At 40.4% G+C, this 25692-nt stretch overlaps 2 protein-coding genes and 1 long non-coding RNA gene across 9 annotated transcripts in view; 2 read left to right on the top strand and 1 right to left on the bottom strand.

The window, feature by feature from the left end:
• The window catches only part of MIDEAS (mitotic deacetylase associated SANT domain protein), a 52080-nt gene extending 44740 nt beyond the window's left edge, over positions 1-7340 (bottom strand). For 3 of the 5 annotated variants that reach the window (XR_014946602.1, XM_015864588.3, XM_015864592.3), the window contains exon 1: positions 5962-6067. The gene's annotated coding sequence lies outside the window, so the exon portion shown is untranslated. Of the gene's footprint in view, positions 1-5604; positions 5705-5961; positions 6068-7252 lie in introns of those variants that run through there. The other 2 variants (XM_085548899.1, XM_085548900.1) reach the window with 2 other exon arrangements.
• On the top strand, positions 5990-6689 carry LOC107314876 (uncharacterized). Of its 2 annotated transcripts, none has more exons than XR_014946609.1 (2): positions 5990-6129; positions 6530-6689. It is a non-coding gene; the product is annotated as an uncharacterized LOC107314876 (long non-coding RNA). The 2 variants fall into 2 exon arrangements; XR_001555651.2 differs by lacking the exon at positions 5990-6129 and adding an exon at positions 6182-6439.
• A 7765-nt stretch (positions 7341-15105) lies between the features above and the next one.
• PTGR2 (prostaglandin reductase 2) lies at positions 15106-24978 on the top strand. Of its 2 annotated transcripts, XM_015864635.3 has the most exons (9): positions 15106-15245; positions 15764-15882; positions 16484-16675; positions 17579-17749; positions 18364-18573; positions 19302-19423; positions 20399-20486; positions 20992-21031; positions 22152-24978. In XM_015864635.3, exons 1-9 carry the CDS (start codon positions 15209-15211, stop codon positions 22214-22216), a joined length of 1044 nt encoding a protein of 347 aa, XP_015720121.2. In that variant the 5' UTR covers positions 15106-15208; the 3' UTR covers positions 22217-24978. The 2 variants fall into 2 exon arrangements, 1 of the variants encoding a protein (XP_015720121.2); XR_004307379.2 differs by lacking the exon at positions 19302-19423.
• Positions 24979-25692: the final 714 nt, after the last annotated feature.

The following is a 25692-nucleotide window of genomic DNA, read 5'->3' as shown; positions in this document are numbered from 1 at the left end:
AGCAACAGCAAAAAAGTCAGCTAGTGTCATAGCTGAAATACTTCACTTTCACCAAACGACAAATAGTGCTAAGGCAAAAAAAGGAAAGAGTCAAAACAACTCTCATGCTTCAGTAGGAAAGAAGTTTCTAAACGTGTCTTGTATACTTGCATATATTTATAAAAAAAATCATAGTAATAAAGATAATTTAAATACTGAAACTGAATTGGAAGAAATGAAGCCCATAAGCAAATGCAACACTTTTACAGACCGTTCGCTTGCAATAACACCCTTTATGTGCAAACAACTTTCCAAACACCCAAGGAGGATAATTTAAACTCTAATAATAAGAAGAACGCAGTAATGCATTTTGATTCCTAGCTTTCATTCATAGTATATTCATACATTCCTCGCCCAGCATCTCAACATCCATTAAAACATACAAATTGAACAAATTTTGATGGAGAAAGTCTACATGATTTATCCACACATGTATTTGAAATAGGTATTTTCTAAAAATTTGGGAAATAAATCAACATCAACAGTTTTCCAAAAAACAAACATTCCAAATAAATTTGCAATTTTAGTTCAATATAATGAAGATTGTGTTACAAACATTCCCAACGTTTAGCATGTCACACGTAGGATAACATCCAGAGTTTGACAAAAAAAGGTTCAATAACAGTAGTTCAACTTGGAATTTTCTAAGCCATGAAATGAAACTAAACAATAGGGGCAGGCAGTTTTCAGTGCCAGTTTCACACATTATGAACATCTCTGGCATCTTAAATTGTCATCATGGCAACCAGAATGCCTTAGGGCTGTGGCTCTCTTTCTTTTTAATAGGGATTTGGTAGAGCTAGGACTTTGTTCTGAAATGATATAAAACCAATTACAAAACAGGAAAATGCTCCATAAATTCTTCACCACCCAAGCACAGTAATTTCCCACAAACAAAGCAAACTTCACTTCCAGGAAGTGCTTGAAAGAATGAAGAATACATTGCCTAGGTAGAAACAAAACCTGAATACATGACATTCATAACAGCAAAAAGTCAAGTAAAATCATAGTGATATTTTTTATGGCACTTTGTTTTACTTTTCAATATCTGAAGTTACCTATTCACCACATACCAACTGCAAAGCCACAGCGGTATTTTAAAGTCTTCTCATTTAAACACTCTCAATAAAAAGACAAGAACAATCCTTGCAGTCAAAACTAATGCCCGTCTTGGCCACTAGAGCAGTAACAATACCAAACACAAATAAACACCAAATCAAGATGAACAAGAAAGATATTCAAGCTTGAAAGAACAGCTTTTCTTTACAAAAGGAACTGAGAACCAATTTTCACGTGCAAATACAGTAAATAGCAGAGAAGAAGTAAGGTCTGAATGCTGTCTTGATTCCAATTGCTTTCTCTTCGTATGCTAGTGCTGAACATGTAACAAATCAGTAAAATAAAGTCAGAAAATGTGCCAGAACTGTTTTCTCAGCTCACTGCTTCATTAATAACATTTAACTTATTTCAGTCTTCACCAGCACTGAAGTCAAACAATACAGAAAATTGCAGTTTCTCAAATTCTAAAGACTATAAGGAAAGTGTTATCCCATGTTTTGCTGCAGACCTTTCAAGATGCTGTTAAATAAATAAAAATACTGACCACTTTCCTCCACCCTTCAAATTTTGCTTTTTCCCAGTTTTTAACTTCTTAATCAACAGCAGCTATCAATGCAACACGATGCATTCATGTAGTTAATGCTTAAAACGAACAACCATTTTAAAGATGTGAATCGCAAAGAATATCTATCTGTACATATTCCATACCGTAATATAGTGGATTATATTAATTTGGGCCTGGAAATGAAGTGGTTTTAAGTTGCATCAAACTCAATAAAAAGCATCAGTACAGAAAAGCACATAATTAAATTGCAACATTTATTTCTGCATCCCCACTTGCTCGTTTGCTCCTGAATACTTGAATGTTGGCTCCAGGCCAAAAGCTTGCACTCACATTTTTTTCCAGTGAGGAGAATACAGCTTTTTCTCATAACAGTTTGTGTATTTTTCATCTGCTTGAGCTGATCAGCAGAGCACTCTAGAAGGGTACAGTTGGAGATCATTTGAAGCAGAAGTTAAGCAAAATGTTGCATAGCACCCATTGAGCGTCCTCGTGCTGGAAACACATGCCATTTGTGCACTGGGAGCTGCTGTAGCTGCCAAGGATCTTTCACACGGCATGCAAGCTGCTGGCATGCAATGCAAAGACTTAAATTATTGCTTGAGCAATCGCCTCTTTCATGGATCTACACATCGCACGACATGGGTTTGTTGGTCTGAATGCTGAAATCGCACCAGAGAGAACACATGATTCAAGCACAAACAACTCCCCTCTGACAGATAGTTCTGTGCCACTCTATCCCAGTTATTAGGGGAGGAGTTAAGGATGATATTTCCTTGAATTAGCAGCACGTCCTTCCCATTTACAAATTGCTCAGTGACAAGTCTTCCATTTGGAAGCTGACTCATTAACCTTGGCTTGCCCATGCCAGAATATGCCAGCTTTCTGGACATGTGTTGCAAAACTTGAATGCTTGCCTTCTGCCCCCACCAGTGTTTTGTATGATGAACACTGAGTAGTTTCTCTCTCCTTTTATGTCACTTGGCACACAACTAACTGCACTGGAAAAAATATGCACACTTACAGCACTTGATTTTAGCATACGCTGTAATTTAATGTAACCAATACTAAGATGTCATGCAATGCCTTATTTTTTTCTTCCCTCAACAAAAACTAGCAATGTCTTATCCCTAACAGGAGCCCATTGAACATCCTAAATCCATGGTTTGATCAGTAGGTCACAAGAGCAGCTGCTGAATATTTATCTAAGCTGAAGAGAATAACAGATGAATTTCCTGAGTAGAAAATCCCCAAGAATTTCTGAAATACATAGTAACCCCTCTTACCTTTGAAGACAGGAGCACAGACTAGTCAGATTGCCACTCTGATTTACAGCAGCCATTTGTCTCCCTTCTCTCCTGAGCCCCCACCCTTTCACCACACCTGCTGCTCCCACCCCCAAGATGGCTGCTTCCAACAAGAGGTAGAGGCCCTCTGCTGAGGCGCCTTGAAGCTTGACAGAATAGCACAACAGGCTTGAAAACATCTGCAGTTCTGCAGCTACCACTTTTAGATGACGATAAGAATGAAAATGCAAAAGCATAAATTCACTTCTGGAAGGAGTATGTAGGATCTTGGAAGGCTCTTACTGCGCTATAGACTTCATCATTTCATATCATCACTATTCTCATGCACCTTGGTGGGGTAAAGGCTAGCATGGCCAAGCTCCCTTTTGCAAACAGGCAATAAACACATGCCTATGACTAATTCCCCTGAGTACCACAGGACAACTCACAGATGTAAAAGTTATCTCCTCGCTTGTGTTCAAGTCCAAAGAACCCCAGCCGGAAATATTTTCTCAAACCACTTATACTGTGGAAAGCAAAAGCTAACATAAGGAATGACTGAACTGTACCACTACCACAAATGATGTAAGGAATACTTAAGCACAATTCTGGGTTTTCCCCAGAACAAAGAAAAAATCTACAAACAGAACTCCAGAACTCCACAGTATTGCAAAGATGGAAAGATATTTGATATTTGCTTGTTTTGTATTAAAATGTTCCATTAGAGTTACAGAAAGATCACTATGAAACTAAATTCGTTGAATGATAAGTCCGATGTTGTGGTTAATTAGCTCCATGCTAGAGAGAAGAAAAAAGAAAAAGACAACAAAGCAAAACAAACAGCTTTGGCACATCATTATATTCTTCATTAGCAAAGTTACATATGCACAAAGCATTTAGATGGCAGTGTGAAGAAACTACCAACAGTAAGACAGTCTGTGCGTTTAACCAAAATAGCATGTTCTAATGGAATACCAAGAACTTCTAAAGCAACTTTCCATTTTTTATAGCTGTTTCCACTGTAGTGCTCAAGACAAGCCTTCCCAGCATCCATCACCTCCTCAGCAATGACAGCTAAAAACAATGTTTGCAGAAAATCTTCTCTAATTCTGGAAAGGCAAATTTCTGAATACCAGATCTGAAATCTTTTGCATCACACATTTCATAAATTCCAAGGACTTCCAAACAAAATTAAACTGATGGGAACTACAGGTAACTATTATCTCTGAAAATCCAATCTTAGGTACTCTTACTTGTATCTACAATGACTTTGCCCATCATTTTGATCATCTTTCAAAGTCTCAGTCAAAACCATCCTTCTGCAGAGTTTATGGCACACTCCCAACACCTCATCCTATCTATCAGTTTCACTGCCAGCAAGATCACTAAGCAATATGAAACTCTTCATAAAAACCACTTAAGCTGAAACATCACGTTCAGAACTTATGTTCAGCCTTGCTTTGCTTTCAACCTCGTGATTTTCTGTGGTCTGACACAGAAACTCTCCTCAGTGCTCTTCTCTCCATTTCCACACAAGGCAGCTGAACTCAGCACAGAGATTTTTTTCCCCCACACCAGCAAACAAGAAAAAAGATGACATCAGAAATTACACGAAACCTGCAGGACTACGAGCAAACCTGACTGATTTTCACTTTCTGCACAATCACTTCAGAAAAGCAAACCCACAGATTCAACCAGCTTGCAGTGTCCCCTGAGACTGCAGGCACTACAGGTGGCATTTCTGCTGAGTATTTCAGAGCTGTGTCTTCTACAATCAGCCTCACTCCACTTCTTTTTCCCCACTTCTAATTCTTCAGCGAAGTCTATGAGGAACGTGGCAGTTCAATACAAAATAAATTCTCATTTTAGCATTTGCAATGCAAATCTACGTTTTGTTCAGCACAGAAATCTTGCACAATGGCCCATGCATACGTATTCGTTCCAACAATGCTGTCCTATGCAATCACTCTGTAATTACACACAGTCATAAAGCTGCTGCTGTTGCTGCCTGGAACTGCAGTCTCGCCCTCCAAACAACCTAATACCAGTCTCTGCATTAGGACATTTCTCTTCGCTCTTTCCCTCCCTTGACTGCCTGCAGCTCGCTCCACACAGCCCCTTCTACCGCACTCCAACTCAGGATGAAAACAGCTTCTTTCTGGTAACAGCCATGATGATTTATTTGTTTTAAAGAGGCTGCCAAGTTCAATCTCTGTCGAGCAGAAGGAATATTTCTTGCATTCTGAAGGCTGCAATCACACAAGACTTTAGAAACCAAAAATAAACCTCGCCTGGTAAAAAAACCGTAAGTATTATATAAGACACTCACATATGTGCGTGGGTGTATTGTCAGCTCTGACTGGTAAACTGCAAAGAATCAGTCCTTCCCAGTTGCTGACAGAGAAAAAGCTGTACATTTAGGGGCACGGGATTTGCACAAATTATCTAATAAATTCCTCCCCACCCCCTCCGTTGCGTAAATCCCGGCAGAGAAACACAATCCGCGCACACGGCGAGCACCGCGCCCTACCGAGCGCCCCGAGTCACGGTGCTGTACCCACAGCCCCCAGAGCCGCCCCAGCTCCGACACAGAGCCAGAAAGGGAAGCCCGGAGCCACCCGCCCTCCCGAGCAGCCCCACACACGCGGACGGTCTTACCCAGCCGCAGCCGCATCCTCTGCGCGTCGCTGCAGCCGGGCGGCACAGCGGCCCCCCGAGCGCCCGCGGAGCTCCCGTAAGGGAAACACGAGCAGCTCAGCGCCCCAGCGCGGCCCCCAGCAGCGGGCGGCCCGGCACAGCTCGCCCGGCTGTCCCGGCCTCGGCCCCGCGGAGCTGCGCGGCCCCGGCAGCTGCACAGGTACTAGTGCAGCTCATCCTGCAGCCACAGCTCGCACCCCAAAATTAAAGCCCCGGGAGAAGCACCCCCGCTCCAAAATGGCAGGAGAACGGAAGCAACTCGTGCGAAGAAAATAAACCCGCGGAAAGCAGGAGAGGGAACAAAACGTGCTTCCTCACCTGCGCTGCGAGGTACGGCGGGCGCCTCCGGGGCTGCAGATTGCAACGAGAAAACACACAAGGAAAGACCACCGAGAAAGAATAAAAGCGGAAAGAAAAAAAAAAATCCACCAAAAAACTTTGTTTCTTTCTCTCCGGGACTCAGGGAAAGCGTCACTTCCTAGTGCGGTAAGCGGGGAGGCTCCCGGGCCCGGGCTCCTCAACTCCTCCTCCTCCCGCCCTCCTCCTCCTCCTCCCTCGCAGCCGCAGCGCGGCTCCCGCCGGCATTTCGCGTCGGTTGTGGCAGCTGCGGGGCCCTGCCCCTCCTGCGAGCGGGGAACAGGGGGAATCCCCGACAGCGACGAGAGCACGCAGCACCGAGTCGGAAGCGCAGCGCTGCCGTGCTCACAGCTGGCACAGCGTGCAGGCTCCGTGCCCTGAGCTCAGCGCCAGCACGACCCGCTGCCACCCTGCTCCGCGGCCCTGCTCCCGGAGCGAAGTACGAGCAAGCACAAATCCTTAAAAGGGCTTTGTTCTTAAGAAACCATTTATAGCAGAAATAACACGTTATTCCGTTTCCCCTTTTTAGGTCGTTTGCTTTTTCTTCAGAAGGAGCTGTAAGAGGGGAAAAACAAGGAAGGCAGAACGGACTCGCCGCTAATGCAAACCCTTAGGTCACATCGCTGCTGTTTGTAGCACATTCCTGAAAATTAGCTTTACTAAAAATAAAAAGGGAATGTTATTTCCAAGTCGAACGTTTCCTGCAGTACTGCTGAGCTTTCTAAAAGCGTTCAGCTCTGGAATATGGCTTCCTCTGTTGCGTTGGGCTGAAAATAAACATCAAGCTGGCAAATGCAGACACGCTGCTCCTCTTAAGGCAGGAAATAAAGCAGCTGCTTCGTCATTGCTCCCCCTGTAGACTGCCACCAATACTTGAGTTCAGAAGCAACCGAGAAAACTTGCAGAACTGAAAATAACACTTAGGCAGCATTCAAAGATTAGACTCTTGCTCGGTGAAATGTGCCAAGCAGTGTGAAAATGGCAAAGCTTTCCCTCCCAACGTGCACGTAGCCGTGTTTGCCATGTTTACCTTCCTCCAGGCTGGGATCATTGAGCACGTGCAGGCTGGCGTAGCGTTTTTTTCAGGCCAGCAGGGCAATCTCATTTCTACCACCCACTGCTTTACAGAGCGAAATACACAACCAGTTTGTGTAGAGGACACTAGTGGGCATTTCTTTCACAATAATTCCTGGCTGCTGTGCAGAACTTTTCACCAGATGCATGGAAAGGGGAGAGCAGAGAAGCAACTTACCCATAGCTTACGAAGCATATCTGATGCATAGCTGGGTTTGTGCGATGAGTCCCAGGTCAGAAGTCTAATTACCACGCCCAATCTTTTCCTGCCACAGAACAGAGAACAACAGTGGGATGTGGAAGTGAGGAGCAAAACAGCAGCCAGAGGTACTTTTAGTAAAGCATTTTTCTTTCTTTCACAACTGAAGACATCATTTGACATAACACTGGCTTAATAAAACATTCCAGGAAAACTCTGCTGCCCTTAATGCATTTACTCTTCAAAAACCATCAACAATGACAGGCTTCGATTTGTTAATACAACCAACTAGTTTAATTTGCCCTAATACAGACTAAAAAGACAAATCCCATAATATGGAGTCATCTCCTTCTCTGTTACAAAATATTGGGCAATCTGTTTTCACTACAAAGCACATCATATATTGATAACATTGAAACCACTTAGCTTCTGCCGTGTGTGTGTGGGGAAAGTCTGCTATGACTATAAATCACAGTGTTGTAACAGTGAAATGTAGCCCTTCCTTCCGGCCAGAACACATACGTCTCATACTTCACCTGTTTAGGGTTTGGGAAGTGAAATGATGAGCAGTGTCCCATGTTTCACAATACATAATCACATAAGACCAGCAGACAATGCCAGGATCGTCACCATCTGGCTACAGATGCTAAGGTTGCACAAAGTACGGAGCGTGCTTCCTATGGTGGTATGTTAACACTGTTGTCCTATGTCTCCTGAATTGTATATATGGTAGCTAGCAATCTATTCCTTACTGCTCCAAAGGCAACGTAGTAACAGCAAGGTCAAAGCTGAAACACACAGTAAGGTGCAAAACCTATAGGAAGAGATTGTGCTTCTTCCTTAACATTCCAAGAAGGTTAACAATAGACAAGCTTGTAGGGACACCAGCCAGCTTATATGTCCAAAGTAGAAGAATCACATTTCAAAGACACTATGGAACAAAGAGTGCCTATAGAGTGGTCATTTCTAAGCAATAAACAGTATTATGAAGCGTTCTGTAAAGATTCTACTAATATACACTCTTCATTATTTTCCTCTGTTCCTTGTACTGTGTAGTCTTCACATCTCCAGAACCTGCCACTGTTTCTTCCTTGCATTAGCAGCTCTTGCTTTAGGTCTCTTTTTCCCCCCTTATCTCTTTTACCTGCATATGCTGAAACTGTTTGCAGGCCGCACTTCTACCAATTTTACAGTGACAAAATTTAATACAAACATATTTCCTGGTATGTCATTATTTTATTACTACATTCAATCAGGAGATTAGACGGCTTCTTTGTCTTGTATGGACACATCTCATGCTGTAACAACATCGACTCGTATCATTAGAAAACTACATTGCAGTGAGTCAGAATTTGGATTAAAGGCTGCTTTAGGTACTTGTGTTTGCACAACTGGCTCATCCGCTCAGCAGGTGGCACTCTTTCCACCAAGTCAGAGCAGGGACCGAGTCCTGTCCTCTTTCTGTTTAGTCCAGTTTAGACGTGCTCCAGCACTAAAGGAGCTATCAGTTCCCTCTGTAAACCGTCACTATAAGCTAATTAGAAGATGATTACACACAAACGCACTTTGGCCAGACTAAACCTTTGCTGTTGCACAGGCTGGGAAAGACAGGTCACTCAGCTCCACTGAAGACCATCTGGGGTTCCTGGCAGACAGTGAAGTAAAAACAAGCCTGCAGTGAAGGCTAACAGGAACCTAAGCAGAAAAAAAAAGGAGCCCAAAGCAGAGCTAGAACAAGGGAAATGATTATTCCCTTTAATTGATGTGTGCATCTGGAATACTGATTCCAATTTTGAGCACGCCAGTTTAAGAAATATGCTGCTCAAATTTATCAACAGTAAAGAGCCAGGACAGTCATGTGCTGCAGCAGGAGTCCCATGTGGCTGAGAGAACTGAGCATGTAAAGCGTGGAAAGAAAGCAGGCAGATAAGACTTAACACCAGCTTTCCAACATCGACAAGCCTAGATCCTTTCATACACAATGTAGAGGAGTAGGCAAAGATTTGGCCTTTTTTTTTTCCTTTCTTTTTGAGTTTGCAAAAAGGGAAGGATACTCTTGCATATCTATTTTACACTCCATATCAGAGTTTAAAATTAAAACACTGGGTTTGCTTTGCAAAGCTTTGATTTGCTTAGTGAAAAAACGTGTGTTTACGGAGTGTATGTGTAAACATGAGGGAAAAGGAAGGACACTGTGGTTTAGAAAAGAGACCACATGCAAAGAAGTTCTTCACATTGCTAGAACACTTCTTTTAGAAGCTCAGACACCAGAGCGAGAAATACAATTCAAGAATTTATCAAGTTTGAACCTATATGACATGCTGAGAACCAGAATCAACAAAACCTCCTTCCTGGCTTTACTGGGTTATGTAGCCTTAAACATTTTGCAGTCCTTTCTATATTTATTACCATTTTCCCCAGAATCTCACATTCTCTCTCTTAAAAACAAGAAGGTGTGGTAACATTATTCACTGTTAACAACTGAGAAAAAAAAAACATTTGGAGAAGAGCTGTGTGCTTCAGGGTCAGGTTCCAGGGCCAGGCATGTCTGCAATGCAGATGCAGTGTCACTCAGGCAGGGCCGCATGCAAGAACATAAAGCAGATCTCGAGCAAATATGACAGAAGCCAACCCCAAGGCTTCATTTTGTGGGTAATTTCCACTAAGGCTTCTACCCTTTTCCTCTCAAGATGACTAGATGAGCTATTACAATTGGCTTGGAATACAGGCAGACAAACCCTTAGAAGCACTCAGGGTCCAAGAAGATGAGCTAGGAACCCACCAACAAAGCATGGAGAAAAGAAATGCTGAGAACTAATATTCACAGCTTGACTGAGCTCAGGGTAACAACAGAAATAAAGACTGGAATTAGTAATTACAAGGTAGACTTTCCTTTACAAAAACAAAATTCTATGCCCACAAAAGCAAGTATTATCAGCACTACTGACATTATTAAAAACAAAACTCATTGTTAAGTTTGCATAGCACACAGTCTTCCTGTTATGTATACTCCTAATGTACAATTCAGAATCACATATGTTGGTGTAAATACGTGTGTGTGTGTGTATACATATATATATGCACCATTAAAGTCAGCTCTTATGGAGAACATGAGTAGGGAACTTCTGAGCTTCAGCAGCTGATATATGGCACAGACTCAAAGCTCACTTCAAATGATTTGACACTGACAACTGTTCAAATTCTCATCCCAAACAAACTGTAGTGTCACTGTAGCTGTAATAACTCAGTGCCATTGCAATTTAACAGAAACACATGCAATATAAATACAGGAGCAAGGTGGAAATCAGAAAGCAATCATCCACATGTAGCATACAGTACACTGTTCAACAGGGATTCCATTCCTATTTCATCCCATAAGGAAATTATATAAGGAGAAGAGGCTCTAAATCCATCACAATGGCAGATATCAACACGTTTAAGACTTCTGCAACAGATATATACAAAATAGTGAGGGTAATGTGGAACCATGTGATTACGCACCTTGATGACCCAGCCTACTCCTCTGCTTCTTAATCCCTATTTTCTGACCCTGCATGTTTGCTTGTGCTGGCAGCAAACATCTGTGCTAATCAGATGTGCAGAGGTTTTCTGCCACCACAGTTACCTTGCAGTATAGCTGGCAGATTGCTACACAGCTTTTATTCTTTTCAAATTCAGAAGCAAGTTGGATCACCGACTGTCACGCCTGCATGCCAGATTCATTTTGTCGCTACTCCAAACTGCATTCCAATGCCAAATTGTGCTCCCCTGTACTTTTAACTCTGTTATAAAGTACAGTGTGTTTGATAATACAGAAAACTTGCAGGTCCTTCTCCAGCTCCTTAAAGCCACAGAGGACTGAGAGAATAGGGGCAACTGCAAGGAGCTAATGTAAGAGATCTGTGGTAGAACAGAGAGGAAAACATGTGATCTGTGAAGGTAACAACTAGAAAAAGGTATTGAAATACCAAGCAGGACCACTCACTCTAGCTAAATGTACTCGTTTGATTTACAGCAGAATTAGTTTCTTTGCTCTTTCTTCACACACAGTGAGGTGTCTTTGAGTACCACAAGAAGTAATGGTGGTACTCGGAATGTAGGTTTGTTTAGTTTTATTAAGATACGTGAAAGCTTGGCTTGAAAAACATAGGGTGACTGAGCAGTAGGTTGTCTGACACAGAGCTCTGATACTCACAGACAGCATCTTAATTGCTGCCAACCAGATGCACCAAATAAAACATGTTATACAGCTATCACATGAAGCAAGTATCGCTTAATTGACTCAGACTTGTCAGTTACCAATACCTCTAAAAGAAAAACCCCATTGTTATCCTGCAGTTTCTTAGCTGAGAGTCAAACAGTTGTCACCTGAGTGTCAAACATCCAACAAAATACTACCCATAATAACAGGAGGCAAGCAAGGCTTCATAGAATAGTCATTGACACCATTAATTCCTCCTAGGCCAGCTGCGCTTACTGATCACTCTTCCTCAGAGGAAACAGATGAAAAACTTTGCAAATGCCTATTTCCAGGCCAATGGAATACAACAGCTGATTTGCTGATATCCAAGTTGCTAATAATTGAGTGATAACAACCAGATAACATTCCAGAAGGGAATGTTCTTTCACTGAATGGGTGAGAAGCATTCTGCAAATATTCAGCAGCTCCAAAGGAAGCTGTGTACAGAGATCTGGTTATCTTAAGAATGTGTCTTCTGTTACCTCAAGGCTTCAAAAACCTGTCATCCTGTTTCACAAAACATTATTTGTTATTGATTTATTTTACTAACAGAAGAACTTACCTTAAAGCGAATGCTATTCTTCAAGACGTTCTGTAGATGGTCTCCTGCATGAACACAAATAAAAACCAGTAGTTTTGAATAATGAAGTCTGTTTATATTTCAAAGCCTCCCTAGCATCATAAAAATTGTAAGCAACAGAGCAAATCCAGATCCTACCTATGCCTCTTGGCCTATCAGAACCCATGTGAAAAAATCTGAGATGAAGACAAAGAAAGATGAGTTGTGGCATCAGTTACCGCTAACATTGGCAATCACTTATCTGTATATTTCCCTGAACAGGTGGAGCCCACTTAGTGATTAGAAGACACTACCCTCATAAGGCAGCTGTAAAGAATCCCCACAAATGTCTCTGCCTTAAGCTAATGCTCAGTTCACCTGCGACCCACTGTGAACTTTGTTTCTTACTGCTAAACGGGACTTGCATAGCAAAAACTACAATAGCAGAGACAATCAATAAGCAGACAACCTGAGGATGATAGCTTGCTTTCCCCAGCCGTCCTACCTTTCCTGACATTTTTTGTAGCCAACAGTGCTCACAAATCACCTTTAAACTGCATTGTACAACATATCACTGATATAAAATCAGATAAAGAGCTGTCTGACCTCAGATTAATTTATTTCTTTTTAGCTCACATGTGAGATTATTACACAGACAGTCACTACAAATGTCTGTAATGGCCTAAGATAAGACATATTTCTTATGCAGCCCTAGCTCTCCCTCCTGTCTTCCCAGACAGGCCTGTTTAGCTGCTAGATGCTCTAGCAAGAACACATATCCATTTGCTTTGGAGAGTGTGCTCTGGTGATGCAACTCCTATTTCTCACCACCACATCACAGTCTTGACTCACTTTCTGCAACACTGTGTCAGTGATGCTGTAACACTTTTTTTTTGGCAGAATTGTTATAATTTATCCATTAATGGTTATTACAAACAAACAATCAGTACCAACAACTAAGGAGCTGTCCTCTAAACAAGTCAGGAAACAAAATGCTGTAGCAACATGGTATCAAAGATGGTAAGAAGAAACCAAAGTCTTCATAGACAGCTCTGCTACCTGCGCAAACAGGCTGAGGAGTCTGGTGTCATTCAGATCTTATGCATATCCCAGGGAATTTTGATAGCCAAAACTTCCATTACATAATCAACATCTGTATTAATCATCTTCTACCTACTTTAGTGACACTAATTAACAAGAACATTATGAATTACTTGTGAACAATGAAGCGTGTAAAAGCAAATTATTTCTACATGCTCTTGCCAGTATGATCCAAGAGCCCAGCAAATCTTGGGAAATTAACAGAATTACCTGGTGCTTAAAAAGCAATTAAGTTCACAGTCTGGGTGGAATATATAAGGTTTTCTATGTTAAGGGCAGACAAAAAGACTATTCACAGTCGGATGGTTTTGAAGAAAGAATGAAAAGCCTCTATAGCTTGATGTTTTGAGTTCTGCTTCAACTGTTAACACTAACTTCAACAAAACCAATAGGAATATTGTCTTAACCATTCTGAACCAGATAGCTGTCTAAAGAAACAGGCAACAGCTGGGATTTTTGGAGCTAAATAGTCTTCTTTCCTTTTTTTTTGTACAGAGAAAACCTTGAATCTGGGAGAACATCTGTGCAATGAAGGAAGGACCAAACTCAGATGAATGACATTGCTGATCTGGGTGCTCAGCAATAGCTTGTCAGCAAGGACCATAGCTATCTTCCAGCTTAACCATGTCCCCAGTTTCACCTCTGCCCCATCTCTGATTGAATTTAAAACAGCGACACCTAGGTTGATTTAGCCTTGTTTGTATGTGGTAACACTCCCCAATATGTATTATGTAATAGCTATTCCACAATGGCCTGCCTTCATTGACAGTTTTATTTGACACTAAAGGTGACTCTCTGAGGTTTAGCTTAGTCTGAGGTAGGTGAAGCCAAACCACAAAAAGGCATTCCTAACATAGAACACATATCCACAAGGCAAGTCAGTGTAGAATGGCTACTGCACTTTAAATTCACACCTAAGATTATTTCCCAACTTCACTTCCAAGCAAGCAGCAGTCAGTGAAGAAGAGGGAGTATAAGGGTTCAGCCAAAACTGCAGGTGACTGCTGTAACACCTTTCACAATAACCTTGTTTAGAGAGGATACAAAGCCACTGCAGGCCAGGCAAGACAAAGTGGGCTTGTCCAGAGATTTTCACTGCTCACTTAAATACTTCATGTAAACACAGAAGTCATTAAAGAAGTATTGCCATTGTATAATATATAGGGAAAAAAAATGCACCTATGACCATATGAAGTGGTTTTCATCAGTATTCTTTCAACTATCAATAGTCATCAAGTTACAGTACAATAACACGTAACATGTAATCTTTTCCTGTTTGTTCCTTAAATGACACACAACATTACAGGAGTAACTATTACAGAAGCCAACGCTACTTGCTTGCATGTACGAGGCAGGTGAGTAGTCATCATTAGTAAAGGCCATCCCTGTACAAGATACATCCCATCAAAAGTACAGAAAAAACTTCAGCCTCAAAAACTTACTTTGAGAGTTAGTGCTAGCGATGATGTTGGTCTCATTAGTCCAACTGATGTAACTGAGAAAATAATATGGAGTTGTAAGTCTTCTTGTTACTCCTCTTTCCTAGACCAGTATCAAGCACCTTACTTCACATCATGCAGAACATGATGCGGCACAAATGAGATGGTTCTCTTGGACATACTGAAACACCATGGCTGATGCTATAGCAGAAAGGCCTTGCCTTCACGCAAGACGCAGAGCAGTCACCAAGACCATTAGCTGGAAGAGCTCTCCAAGCCCTTTTAGTGGTAGGTTTGCACAACACAGCAGCTTCCAGGGACACGGTGCCCACTTCACAGAGCAGTTTGCCTTTCCCACAGAGCAAGTCAGCCCCACAGCTGTGTGGGACAGGCCTGGAGACGTGCAATGAGAGCCCTGCTTCCTCATGGCTCATCCTCTTACTCGGGCCCTTTAAGCGGAGGCACGCGGCGCGCAGGCTCTGTGCGCATGCGCAGGGGGCGGGTGGCTCGGCCTGCTGATCACGCTGTGTTTCCGCCCTTCAATATCAGTGTTTTCCTTTGTAGGAGTCCAGTGTGAAATCCCTGCAAAAGCAGGGATGATTATACAAAGAGTAGTGCTGAACTCACGCCCCGGTATGTATTTTATTGCAATAAGGGAGCAGTGTGTATGTCATGGTTGCCTAATAGTCTGAAGTGGTGAGAGTAGAAGCAGAAACTAACTTCAGGTTTGCATATCTTAATACAGTATGCAACAATAAACATAGTTTGTTATGAAGTGTATTTATCTAATCTCTACATACAGACTTCTGAATTCTTGGTTGAGAAAAATAATGTATAATGTAGGAGAAAACCCTGGGAGTAGAGACTCAGTGTCTCTTCATTAACTTTTGGAGATAATTCTTGTAGAAATTAGTCCTCAATAGTCAGGAGGGTTTAACTGAGCATTCTGGAATGTCTGTTCTGGCTGTGTCTTCAGTTTGGGTGGTGGGAGTATACCTGCTTAAATCTCAGTCTGCTGTGTTAGCTGATAGTTTTATACCTGTGAACAGAGACAAGATAATGTATTGTAAAAGGGACTACTGTAATTAAAAATGCCTTCCCTATTGATTAAAGGAAGCTTTGCATTGATTCGCTTATTTTGTTAATTCTAGGTAAGAATGGAGTGCCAGTGGCTGAAAACTTCAGACTGGAGCAAAGTACAATACCAGACACTGTGCAAGAGGGACAAGTACGTGTTAGAACCCTGTATCTCTCTGTGGATCCATACATGGTAGGTGATGAGCTTACAACGAAGCCAGAAACTGGTTAAAAATTACCTTAAATTCTGTACCTGTTATGATATTTAACACAGAAGTTAATGGCCGTTAAATCTCTAGTATAACATGGGGAAATAGAGAGAAAATATTTCCAATGCCAAGTGGTTTTGTTAAGCATCTCTTTGTGAGGGATGCTGTAAATTTGTTTTGCTGTTCTCCAGTGCATAGAGATGGACTAAATGACTTCTGGCTGTTTTTCACAATCCTACATTTCTGTGATTTGTGCAGTCGTGTGTATGTATGTGGGAACCTTGCCAGCTCCAAGCCAGTTGTCTTTGTTATGAGGCTGACTTTGAGGCAGTGTTTGTAGAATGTGTTAACTTTGGTAACACTGGTGAAGGAGATTAAAATGACCCTTCCCTTTTGTACTGAGTGAATAAGCAGGGGAAGAAAGATCTAAGAGAAAATTATGAATATTTGGGGGTTACTGAGAGATTTTTGAGTAGCCCATTGTGTCTGGTGTTTTAAACACATCTCATCCCCAGCTTCATTTGAACTTCTTATAACCAAGTGATGTGTTCCACCAGAGCTTCTCATTAAAGTCTTGTCTTTCAGCGCTGCCGAATGAATGAAGATACAGGTTCAGATTACCTCCTGCCTTGGCAGCTGTCTGAAGTTGCCGATGGTGGGGGCATTGGGGTTGTGGAGGAGAGCAAGCATAATAACTTTGCTAAAGGAGACATCGTCACTTCCTTCAATTGGCCCTGGCAGACAGTGGCCATTCTGGATGGAAGCTTGCTACAAAAGGTATAGAAAACCCAGATTGTCACCATTTTATTTTCATAAATCTGTATATTTTTAAAGGAGTAATTAATGATAACTATTTCTGAGTCAAAACCAAGTTGGTATTAATGAAGAAACCCATTCTCAAAAGGCAGATGAACTCACAGTCTGAAAAATCTGCAACAGTTTTCTCTGCTTTTAACAAAGAAAAAGGCGAATTCTTTTGCTGGCTGTCAGGCATTCCCGTATTATTTCATTTGCTGTGTTTTTAATAAGCTTCCCCAAGGTTGCTTCTGTTAATTAATTCTGTTATCCTAATTCTAGGCAGATCTACTCCTGATATATGGAAGTGTAGTCACGAAAGGTTTTTGGCACATTTAATTCAATTTATTTACCAACGTGTTATTGAAAGCTTGTACTTCTTCCATAGAAGGCAGGGTATTTGATATTAACTTGAATGTGGAGAGGTAAAAGTACATTAGTTATGTTGTGTTGATCACATAAAAGAGAAAATTACTGTATTTTAAGCATGTACATTTTCCAAGAAATTTCCATTAAGATCCTTTTGTGCCACTGATCTGCAATCCTAATGTTTGATAACGCTGCTATTCTGTCCTTTGTGCTAACAGAGGGATAGTTTGCCATTGCCTGAGACTTCTCATCTCCTGGGCACTTTTTGATATTTCCATCACTGAAGCTCTTGTGAGTGATTTTGCTCACAACCTTTTTATAAAACTCTGGATGTATAATCTTTGTCTCATTTCATATAAACTTGTTGTTAAGGTAGAACTAGTTTATAGCTAGCTTATCTCTGTCTGTTGTACCCTGCCTTGTAAATATCCTAATTAGTCTTGTATCATCAATGAAATAACAAACAGCAAAACCTCACCTTAGAAGAAATGAACAACATGTGATTTTGCTTTGTAGGTTGTTCCTCAACTTGTGAATGGACGCCTTTCCTACTTTCTTGGTGCAGCTGGATTGACAGGACTGACAGCCTTGCTAGGTATAAGAGAGAAAGGCCATGTGGCTGCGGGTGCCAATCAGACCATGGTGGTGAGTGGAGCAGCCGGTGCCTGCGGTTCTCTGGCTGGCCAGGTAGGTTGGCTGAAGACACAAAGGGCATGCAGTTATACTAAAACTGTGTTCTGGAACATGATGATTAGTAAACATACAGATAAAACCATTATAAATGCAAACAAGTATAACTTCATGGGAAGGTTCACAGATTTGTCTCACACTCTCACTAAGAGATTTAGGTATGAAACTCAGGTTTCCTGAAACTGGGATAGCAGAAAATGGTCCAAGTTGTGTGAAGTGGATACTATAAAAACATACACTCAGTGTACATTTTTTATAGTAGTCTGCCAATTGGAGACAGTCTTTGAGTTGACTGGTAACTTCCATTTTTCCTATATTATCAGTTGCAGTAAACCTTTCTTCACATTGTCTCTCCAGTACTGCTAAGTGTTGGTAATTCTACAGTCAGTGATTTGGAAAGACAGCATAATTCTGTTGGGGACTGCTGTTTCTCTACATGTGAGGGACAAACAACAAAAGGCACTTTTGCTGCAGTTATGTCACATGGGATGGGAATGTACACTACAATTTACTGTCTTGAGTTTAGTGGGATGAGACATTCCTAATGTTTATGTGTGGGGAAGATGATCAACTTATCTTCAATGCTTTGTTTTGTTTTGTTTTAACAATAGATTGGCCATCTGGAGGGATGCTCTAGAGTCGTGGGTATTGCTGGCACAGACGAAAAGTGCTCCATTTTGGTCTCAGAAATGGGGTTTGATGGTGCTATCAATTACAAGAAAGGGAATGTGGCACAGCAGCTCCGTGAACTCTGCCCAGGTGGTGTGGATGTTTACTTCGACAATGTTGGTGGAGACATCAGTGATACAGTTATAAGCCAGGTGATTATGCCGACTATCAGCTTTATACTCATCCTTCTCCAAAGTCTGTGTGTCCAGCTTTGAATTAAGCTTGCAGTACAGCAGAATAGGCTTTCCACTTTGTTGATCTAATTCTGGTACTGATCCTGATAAGAAATCAAACATTTGACATCAGTGCCTGTTCCTTGGGTTAGCAGTACAGTACACTAGTGAAAACAGTGTTTCTACTTCTGATCACTTGCTTCTTTGGCCAGGAGACAGAAACCTTCTTAAAACATTCTCTGTTAGTGCAGTAATCTTTTAGTACTGCTTTACTGTCAGCTCTGCCGGACCTCTGTAAGTGCTCTTGACCAGCCCTCTTTCATGTTAACATGAAACAAGTTTGTGTTCCGTGGCAGAGAGGTACAGACTGCAGTGCTGTCTTTGGGATCTCTAAATCACAGCCTGTATCCAGCTTCCTTTGTCTTATTACTCCCCCTCCTGACAAAAAAAAGGCACATGGTAAAAGAAAACTACTTATTATATTCCTCCTAGTTAATGCTACATATACTGCATAGCATGTTTTTACACTCTTTGTCTGCATTTCTCCATTTAATGTTTGTCATGAATGACTGGGACTGAAATTCTCTTTTCTAGGAGAGGTGACTAGGGACACGTGTGAAAATTTTGTGATGTATTCTAGCGCATCTCTAGAAAACGTTGTTTATGAGACCAATATAATTTGTCTCACTTTGTGCTGTCCCAAATAGATGAATCAGAACAGCCATATCATCCTGTGTGGACAGATTTCTCAGTATAACAAAGATGTGCCTTATCCTCCTCCATTGCCTCCTGAAACAGAAAAAATACAGAAAGAAAGAAACATTACAAGGTACATTTCTCCTTTGGAACTTGTGACCGGGCTCTAAGTGGATTGCTTACAGATTTTGTGAGCCTGATGTTCAGAAGATAGACTCTAGATCCACACCAGACACACGTAATTGCAACAGAATGTTGCAATACTAAAAAAACTAAAACCATAGCATCGTTAAATTCTTTCTTTTACATTTGTCCGCAATGGCATAAAAATGGGAAAGGATAATGTTACATGTTAACATAGATTTGTGATTGCTTAATTTAGTCTTGGAGTCTCTGAAAGATTCTTCAAAATAAGGGAATGTGTTGCCATGGTTCTGTTCTCAGATGTTTTGCAACACGCTCTCTCTCTAAGTGTAGTGGTTCAGGCAGAGAGAAAATTAAGTATTTTTTTAAATGAAAGGATGCAGCTGGATGCCGTGATTGTGTTTAAATTTCAGTTTTAGTATTTGGGTTTTCATCAGATAATGGGAGCTATGGGTGTGACTGATACATACAGGAAAAACACTGAGCTGTTCTTATGACTCTGAGAATAGCTGAATCTTCCATAAGGGAGACTCAGGTGGAGCAAAGGCAGAGATTAGGAGCAAAGTCCTAAAAGTTTTTCCATTCAGTGCATTCTAGAACATTGGGGAGACATTTGGTTCCTGTTCAAATGGACTGAACTCTAATTAAAATTATTGTATTTCCTTGGTATTGTGGTTCACGCTTTAAAAAAATTGCCAAGAATACTAAAATCCACAATATTTAGTAGAAGGCAGGGGAGATTTTGACCAGTGCCTTGCTACAACTATCATTTTTTAATGATCATTTCAGTTCCCCTTCATTGCTGTCAGCAGCTGTGACAGCACCATACGCAAAATTTTGGGGAGCTAAAAATTTAATTTAATCTTATCATCTTGTTTCAGGCCTGTTGTTCACTCAGTTACTGAGAAAAAGTCTGCATTTTGTGGACATTTGCTTGTTCAAGGCTCATTCTTTTCTTTCACAGAGAAAGATTCTTGGTGTTGAACTACATGGACAAACAAGAAGCTAGCGTAATACAGCTTTGTCAGTGGATCCAAGAAGGCAAACTGAAGGTAGGAATTTCTACATTTAATCTGTGGCCTTTGATGTTATGTCCTCAGATCAGGCTCCCTATACTCATACCACCATTTCTTTGTTTTACTGTGATCCAGGATCAAAGAGAGATTTTCTTAAGAATGCTTAAGTACACTTGAAAGCTTATTAAGTAGTACCCATAGTGAGTACCTCCCACAAGTGGTACAGCTGCAGTATGACAGGTTCTTGGTATCTTTCTCCCTGTAAAGTCTTTCTAAATTAGTTTTGGATTCTACAGATGATCAGTAGAAAAATTCCAAAATACAAAATGTTGGCATGAGCACAAATCTTCCAGTCCTGATTGAAGAACTATACTAGCTGTAGCCTTATCAAGGTATTCACTTCTATCTTGATATTGGAATGCAGGTAGCTGAAACAGAGCACTGTCCATTGTAGCAAGAGAATCTGTAACATTGCTGTGGCAGTTCATAAGAGATGTTAATCTTGTTTGACAAAAACTAAAAGGACTTTTTGTACTGACAGGTCAGAGAGACGATGGTAGAAGGCTTAGCAAATATCGGTGGTAAGCTTTTACAACACTTTCTAAAAACATCGAGTTCAACAATAGTAGAAGCCATTTGCCAGTTGAGATTCTTCTTTATCATAAAGCTAAAAATCATATTTTAGATATTAAAAATCACAAGTTATTACAGTGTTCTGTAAGAAATTCACTGTATGTTTAAAAATTTATTGCATATAAATTTTGCAGGTTTTCTTTCCTCAGATTTAGAATCTGGGGAGGTAGGAGTTGGGTTAAAGTGTTTAAACCGTTACCTCAGCAGTTCACAGTCATCCTGGTCTTACTGACTTAAGGTGCTGCCTATTTCTTGGATCTTGTATACAGAAGGGTCTTTTGGAAGCTTTGAACTTACATTTTAAAAACCAAAAAAGTCAGTCTCTAACAGTACTTGTTACTGGATCTGCTAACAACAAATAAACTGAAAGCTATGCACAAGGAAAGGGAAAACATACTAACCATGGCAAAGCAACCAGAATTAATATTTTGGGAGAAACAGGCCTATAGCCTCTTCCAGAATTCTAAAATGAATATAAAAACCACGGGGTCTTATGACTTCAGTGAGACAAAGGTAAAGAGACAAGTGACTCAAGACACATTGTAAGAATGCAGCCCTAATGAGTAACAGGAAAGAATATGATGTAGCCCATTTATTTCTGTAAGACTGAAAATCAGTAGAAATAGGCATTGGCCCAAACATAACAATAGACATTTATTTCTACATTTTCATTTACTGTTGATACTTTCAAGCACAGTACTTATATGTCCGTTCATTTCACAAAGGTTTGTGAAACTGATAGCATTTGTGGGCTCTTCAGTCATGCTTCATTATTTTGTTTGGCATTTGTGTGCCCATAACAAAAGCAAAAATATCATCATTAACTTGATTGGGTGAAATAGGTACTTAAAAATTGATTAAAAAACACACACACAAAAAGTGTGGCAGTTTACTTCACTAGTTTGGTTTGTTTTTTTCCTCCATTAATTTGGCATATCATTAATAATAAATACATAGTTGCTCCTGTTTGGGGAACTACTTCATCAGATTGCCTCTATCATTTACTTTAAAAGAAGTTACATGGCATATTTTATTTGGAACTAACTCACTTCATTATTTCTCTTGAAGCTGCTTTCCAGTCCATGATGAGCGGAGGCAATATTGGAAAACAGATCGTCTTAGTTTCTAAGTAAAAGTCATTGCTTGGGGAAAAGTAACTTGATTCTATAAAAATTCCATAGGAATAAGCAAATTTTACTTATAGTAATATCCACTTTAAATAAGCTATTAAGTTGTTCAGTATATACTGAAAGCAGGCATTCTAGGATGCTAGGACAGAACCCATGCTAATAAACTGAACAGAAATGAAAACAGGAATGCAGTAATTTATACTAAAAATGGTAAAATATTTTACGTGATTTGACAGCTGCCAATTAGCACACTAGCAAATAATTCATGGGTATGGTTTGAAAGTTAGATCAGCTCAGGAACAATTTCCAGTAAGCAATTTGTATGCAGCCACCTGGTTTGGGATGTTGGAAGCATTTACTTATGTACATGTGTGTTATTCCTATGCTGATTTGTCTCAGAGCCCAGGAACTTCTCTAGGAATTTTTCATTTACCACTACAAGCTTAGCTTGACAGTCCAATCAATCTGCCTATCATCTTAAAACTGTAAGTGTTCGAACCTTTTTTTCGGATAAGAGCAATCAAAAATTCCATTTCTACAACTAAAGTTCAATAATATCAAAGAAACTTGTATTTTGCCATCTGGAACAAGCTTCCACTGATTGCATTTCCCATTTCTCTGTATTGTATCATTATATACCCTACTTTCAGGGTACCTTCAACCTAGTTCATTTAGAATTCCATTTGCATGCCACCTGAGACTTTCATCAGAGGAAGGTCCAGCTATAAGGGCTAGCTTGTTTTGGTGTAACAGCGCTCTTTTACCATTTTGGAAGCTTGAAAAGTGAGCCAGCATTTCAAAGTCTGACTAATATAACCTCAAGCCACGTGAGACTGATGCAATTTAAATGCGTCTTCAAAATAGAACAGCTGCAAAGGGAACAGGTAATTACCTTAAAGTCATTAGAATTCCATCATTATGTACATCTAGAACCATTGACACATTTGTTTAGTGATTAGGATAATTTATGACATTCTAACTTATAATCTATTGGTTTTAAATATTTGCCTTTAAGAGGAGTGCTTCCACGCAGTAGGGTAGGCTGAAAATAGATCCTCTAGATCCATCTAGGCTTGAACTAAATGGAATCCAAGAACTAGGAGTGAAACACTATTCATGAATCCGGCATTTAAATCTTCTTGCACACTGTAGAAAGAGAACAGATATCAGAACCGCCTCATGTCATTGTGAGTGATGCGAAAAACAGTCCCTTGATTTCATAGTACTGAAGCTGACCCTGAAAGGAAGCATACAGTGACTAATGCTACAGGCTTTGAAGAGAATGACACCTGCATTATAGGATTACATTCAAATCCAGCTAAATTCTCAATCCAATATCAACATCACTAACTCACTAGTAACAACATCATGCAGGGAGAGATGTCAAAATTGTTGTGGAATAAAAATCAGTATCATTGTAACTGGCAAATGGAGATGGAAAGAATCAGATGAAAGAAATTCCATGAATTCTTGCTTATTGACTGTTTATAGATGATACTCATTCTGAAATGCCCAAATTTCAGCACTTAAAGACTTGATAATCTGTACTCAGATGAGAGAGAGAGAGGAGGGAGCTAATGGGAATACAGCCTTTCCAAACAGAACCAGATACTCTACTGAGTGTGGTGGTATGTCGAATCATGTGGTTTAATTATTGCCTTTCCTTTTCTTCTCCCACATGCACCCACTCTAGATTGAAACAGCATCAGCCTGGAGGCTGTTATGCAATGCATGCCCTTTTCTGCAGTAAAACTTCCACCAGGCAGTAGGTTGGCCCTAATGCACTGTAACAATCTTCCTGAATCGACTTCTTCCTCCTCAAGTCCAGTTCAATCCTAAAGTTCATCTCCAAATGTTAAAAAAAAAAAAAAACAACAAAAAACCAAACAGCCCAGTTCTTCACACAAATTAAAACATTCTCTTGCTTACATTTCCCTATATTTGGCTTCCTCCAATTTACCACTTTTATCTAGTTTCAGCAATATTTTGAGAAAAAAAATGCCTTAAGATCTTGAAACTGAAGACCCTTTTGCTTTAATCCAAAGCATTCTGGTTACTTAACATGTGTATGTTCCAGAAGAGATTTCATCCACAACCTGTGGTCAATTTGCATTGCAAGAACATAAGGAAAGTAGCATAACAATAATCACTGCTGAAAATGTGTTAAAACATTTTCACATGTTATGGGTGAAGGCAACCTACTTATACTTCCAGAGTTGCATTTGCTCGTCCAAAGTACAAATGTTGGACTTCTGAACACTGTTTGCTAAAGACCTACTCTAGAGTGAGCTCATATGAGTGAGGACAATGAGCTGACACACCTTCCAGGAAGGGCAGCTCGAGAATCTTAATTTACACAACTGAAAATATGATTAAATTTTAAAAATTCCCAACACTGTGATTTTTACAGCAATTGCTTAGTAATCCATGTGCACTGTAAGCCTATTAAAGTCTGATGATGAGAAAGGTGACCTAGAGTGAGGTCATGCTGAGATATAAATTCCTTACTGTAATAAAGGCAACTTGATTGCTGCAGCATTCCAGCAGATGAGGTAACTCATGGAGAGGAATATTCTGTCAGCACAAGTCAGATGACTACAGGTGAAAAAAGTTGCAGACTTCATCATAGTGCTCTCAACATCCAGGAAACTTCTCTGTATTTGTGAAACCTGGCTTAATGCTTTCTCCTCAGAATAAATAAAAATCAAAGGAAGAAAATCTTTCAAACAAAGTGCCTATACTTGTAAATAAAATATATATATACACCTTTTTTTGCAACCTTGTCTTACTTTCTTATTGTGATAGTGTGACTCTTAGGCAATCATACATTCTGCACCTTAGGGGAGGTCTCACGTAACAGAGAGTAACAAATAACTGCTAAGGAAAATCCAAGCCATTCTAGATGTATCACCATCACCGACTTTAGAGGACCAACATCTGTGCATGAAGGCTTACCGTACAGAAACACTGCATGGTAGTTGAGATGAGCTTAAGCAAGGGCAGACACGAATGCTGGCAAGATGTAGTGTATTCCAGCAGTCTGAGTCCGTGATCTGCTACTTGCTTTGCTGACTTCATGTTTTGTCCTCTTACCAAACAGCTTAGCAAGGATACTCTTGCTTGTCTAGGCTTCTATGGTTACCCCCAACAGACATAGGATACTATTTTAAGAAGAGCTACATGCTAGAATTAATAAATGCCAAGGTTGTTTTATTTATAAACTTTAAGATAAACAAAATCTTCCTAGGCTTGACTCATCCCTGAACTGGAAAAAGCAACACTGACATCTTGCTTAAAATAATGCTAATTGACATAAGAGGAATGCATCCTGTTAGTGAGCAGAAGAGCTCAATTTTGAAAAAGGACCCAAACTAGGCAATTAATGAGGTCAGCACAGATCCTGCTATCACTAGAACATTTCACTTTACTCCATCACATTGATTCACGTCTTTTGGGTGCCACAGAACAACAGAGGAGAA

The sequence above is a fragment of the Coturnix japonica genome, chromosome 5, assembly GCF_054131305.1.
Source record: "Coturnix japonica strain WE chromosome 5, WE-NBRP24, whole genome shotgun sequence".
Taxonomy (NCBI): Eukaryota; Metazoa; Chordata; class Aves; order Galliformes; family Phasianidae; genus Coturnix; species Coturnix japonica.
The sequence above is the reverse complement of the archived record's forward strand: the minus strand, read 5'-3'. Positions and strand labels throughout refer to the sequence as shown.

What these genes read in the sequence shown, in the direction of transcription:
- PTGR2 (XM_015864635.3), top strand. Translation starts at nt 15,209, where the DNA reads ATGATTATACAAAGAGTAGTGCTGAACTCACGCCCCG. An exon ending in AGTGCTGAACTCACGCCCCG is followed by an intron (nt 15,246 to 15,763) that starts GTATGTATTTTA and finishes TGTTAATTCTAG; the next exon opens with GTAAGAATGGAGTGCCAGTG. An exon ending in TCCAAGAAGGCAAACTGAAG is followed by an intron (nt 20,487 to 20,991) that starts GTAGGAATTTCT and finishes TTGTACTGACAG; the next exon opens with GTCAGAGAGACGATGGTAGA.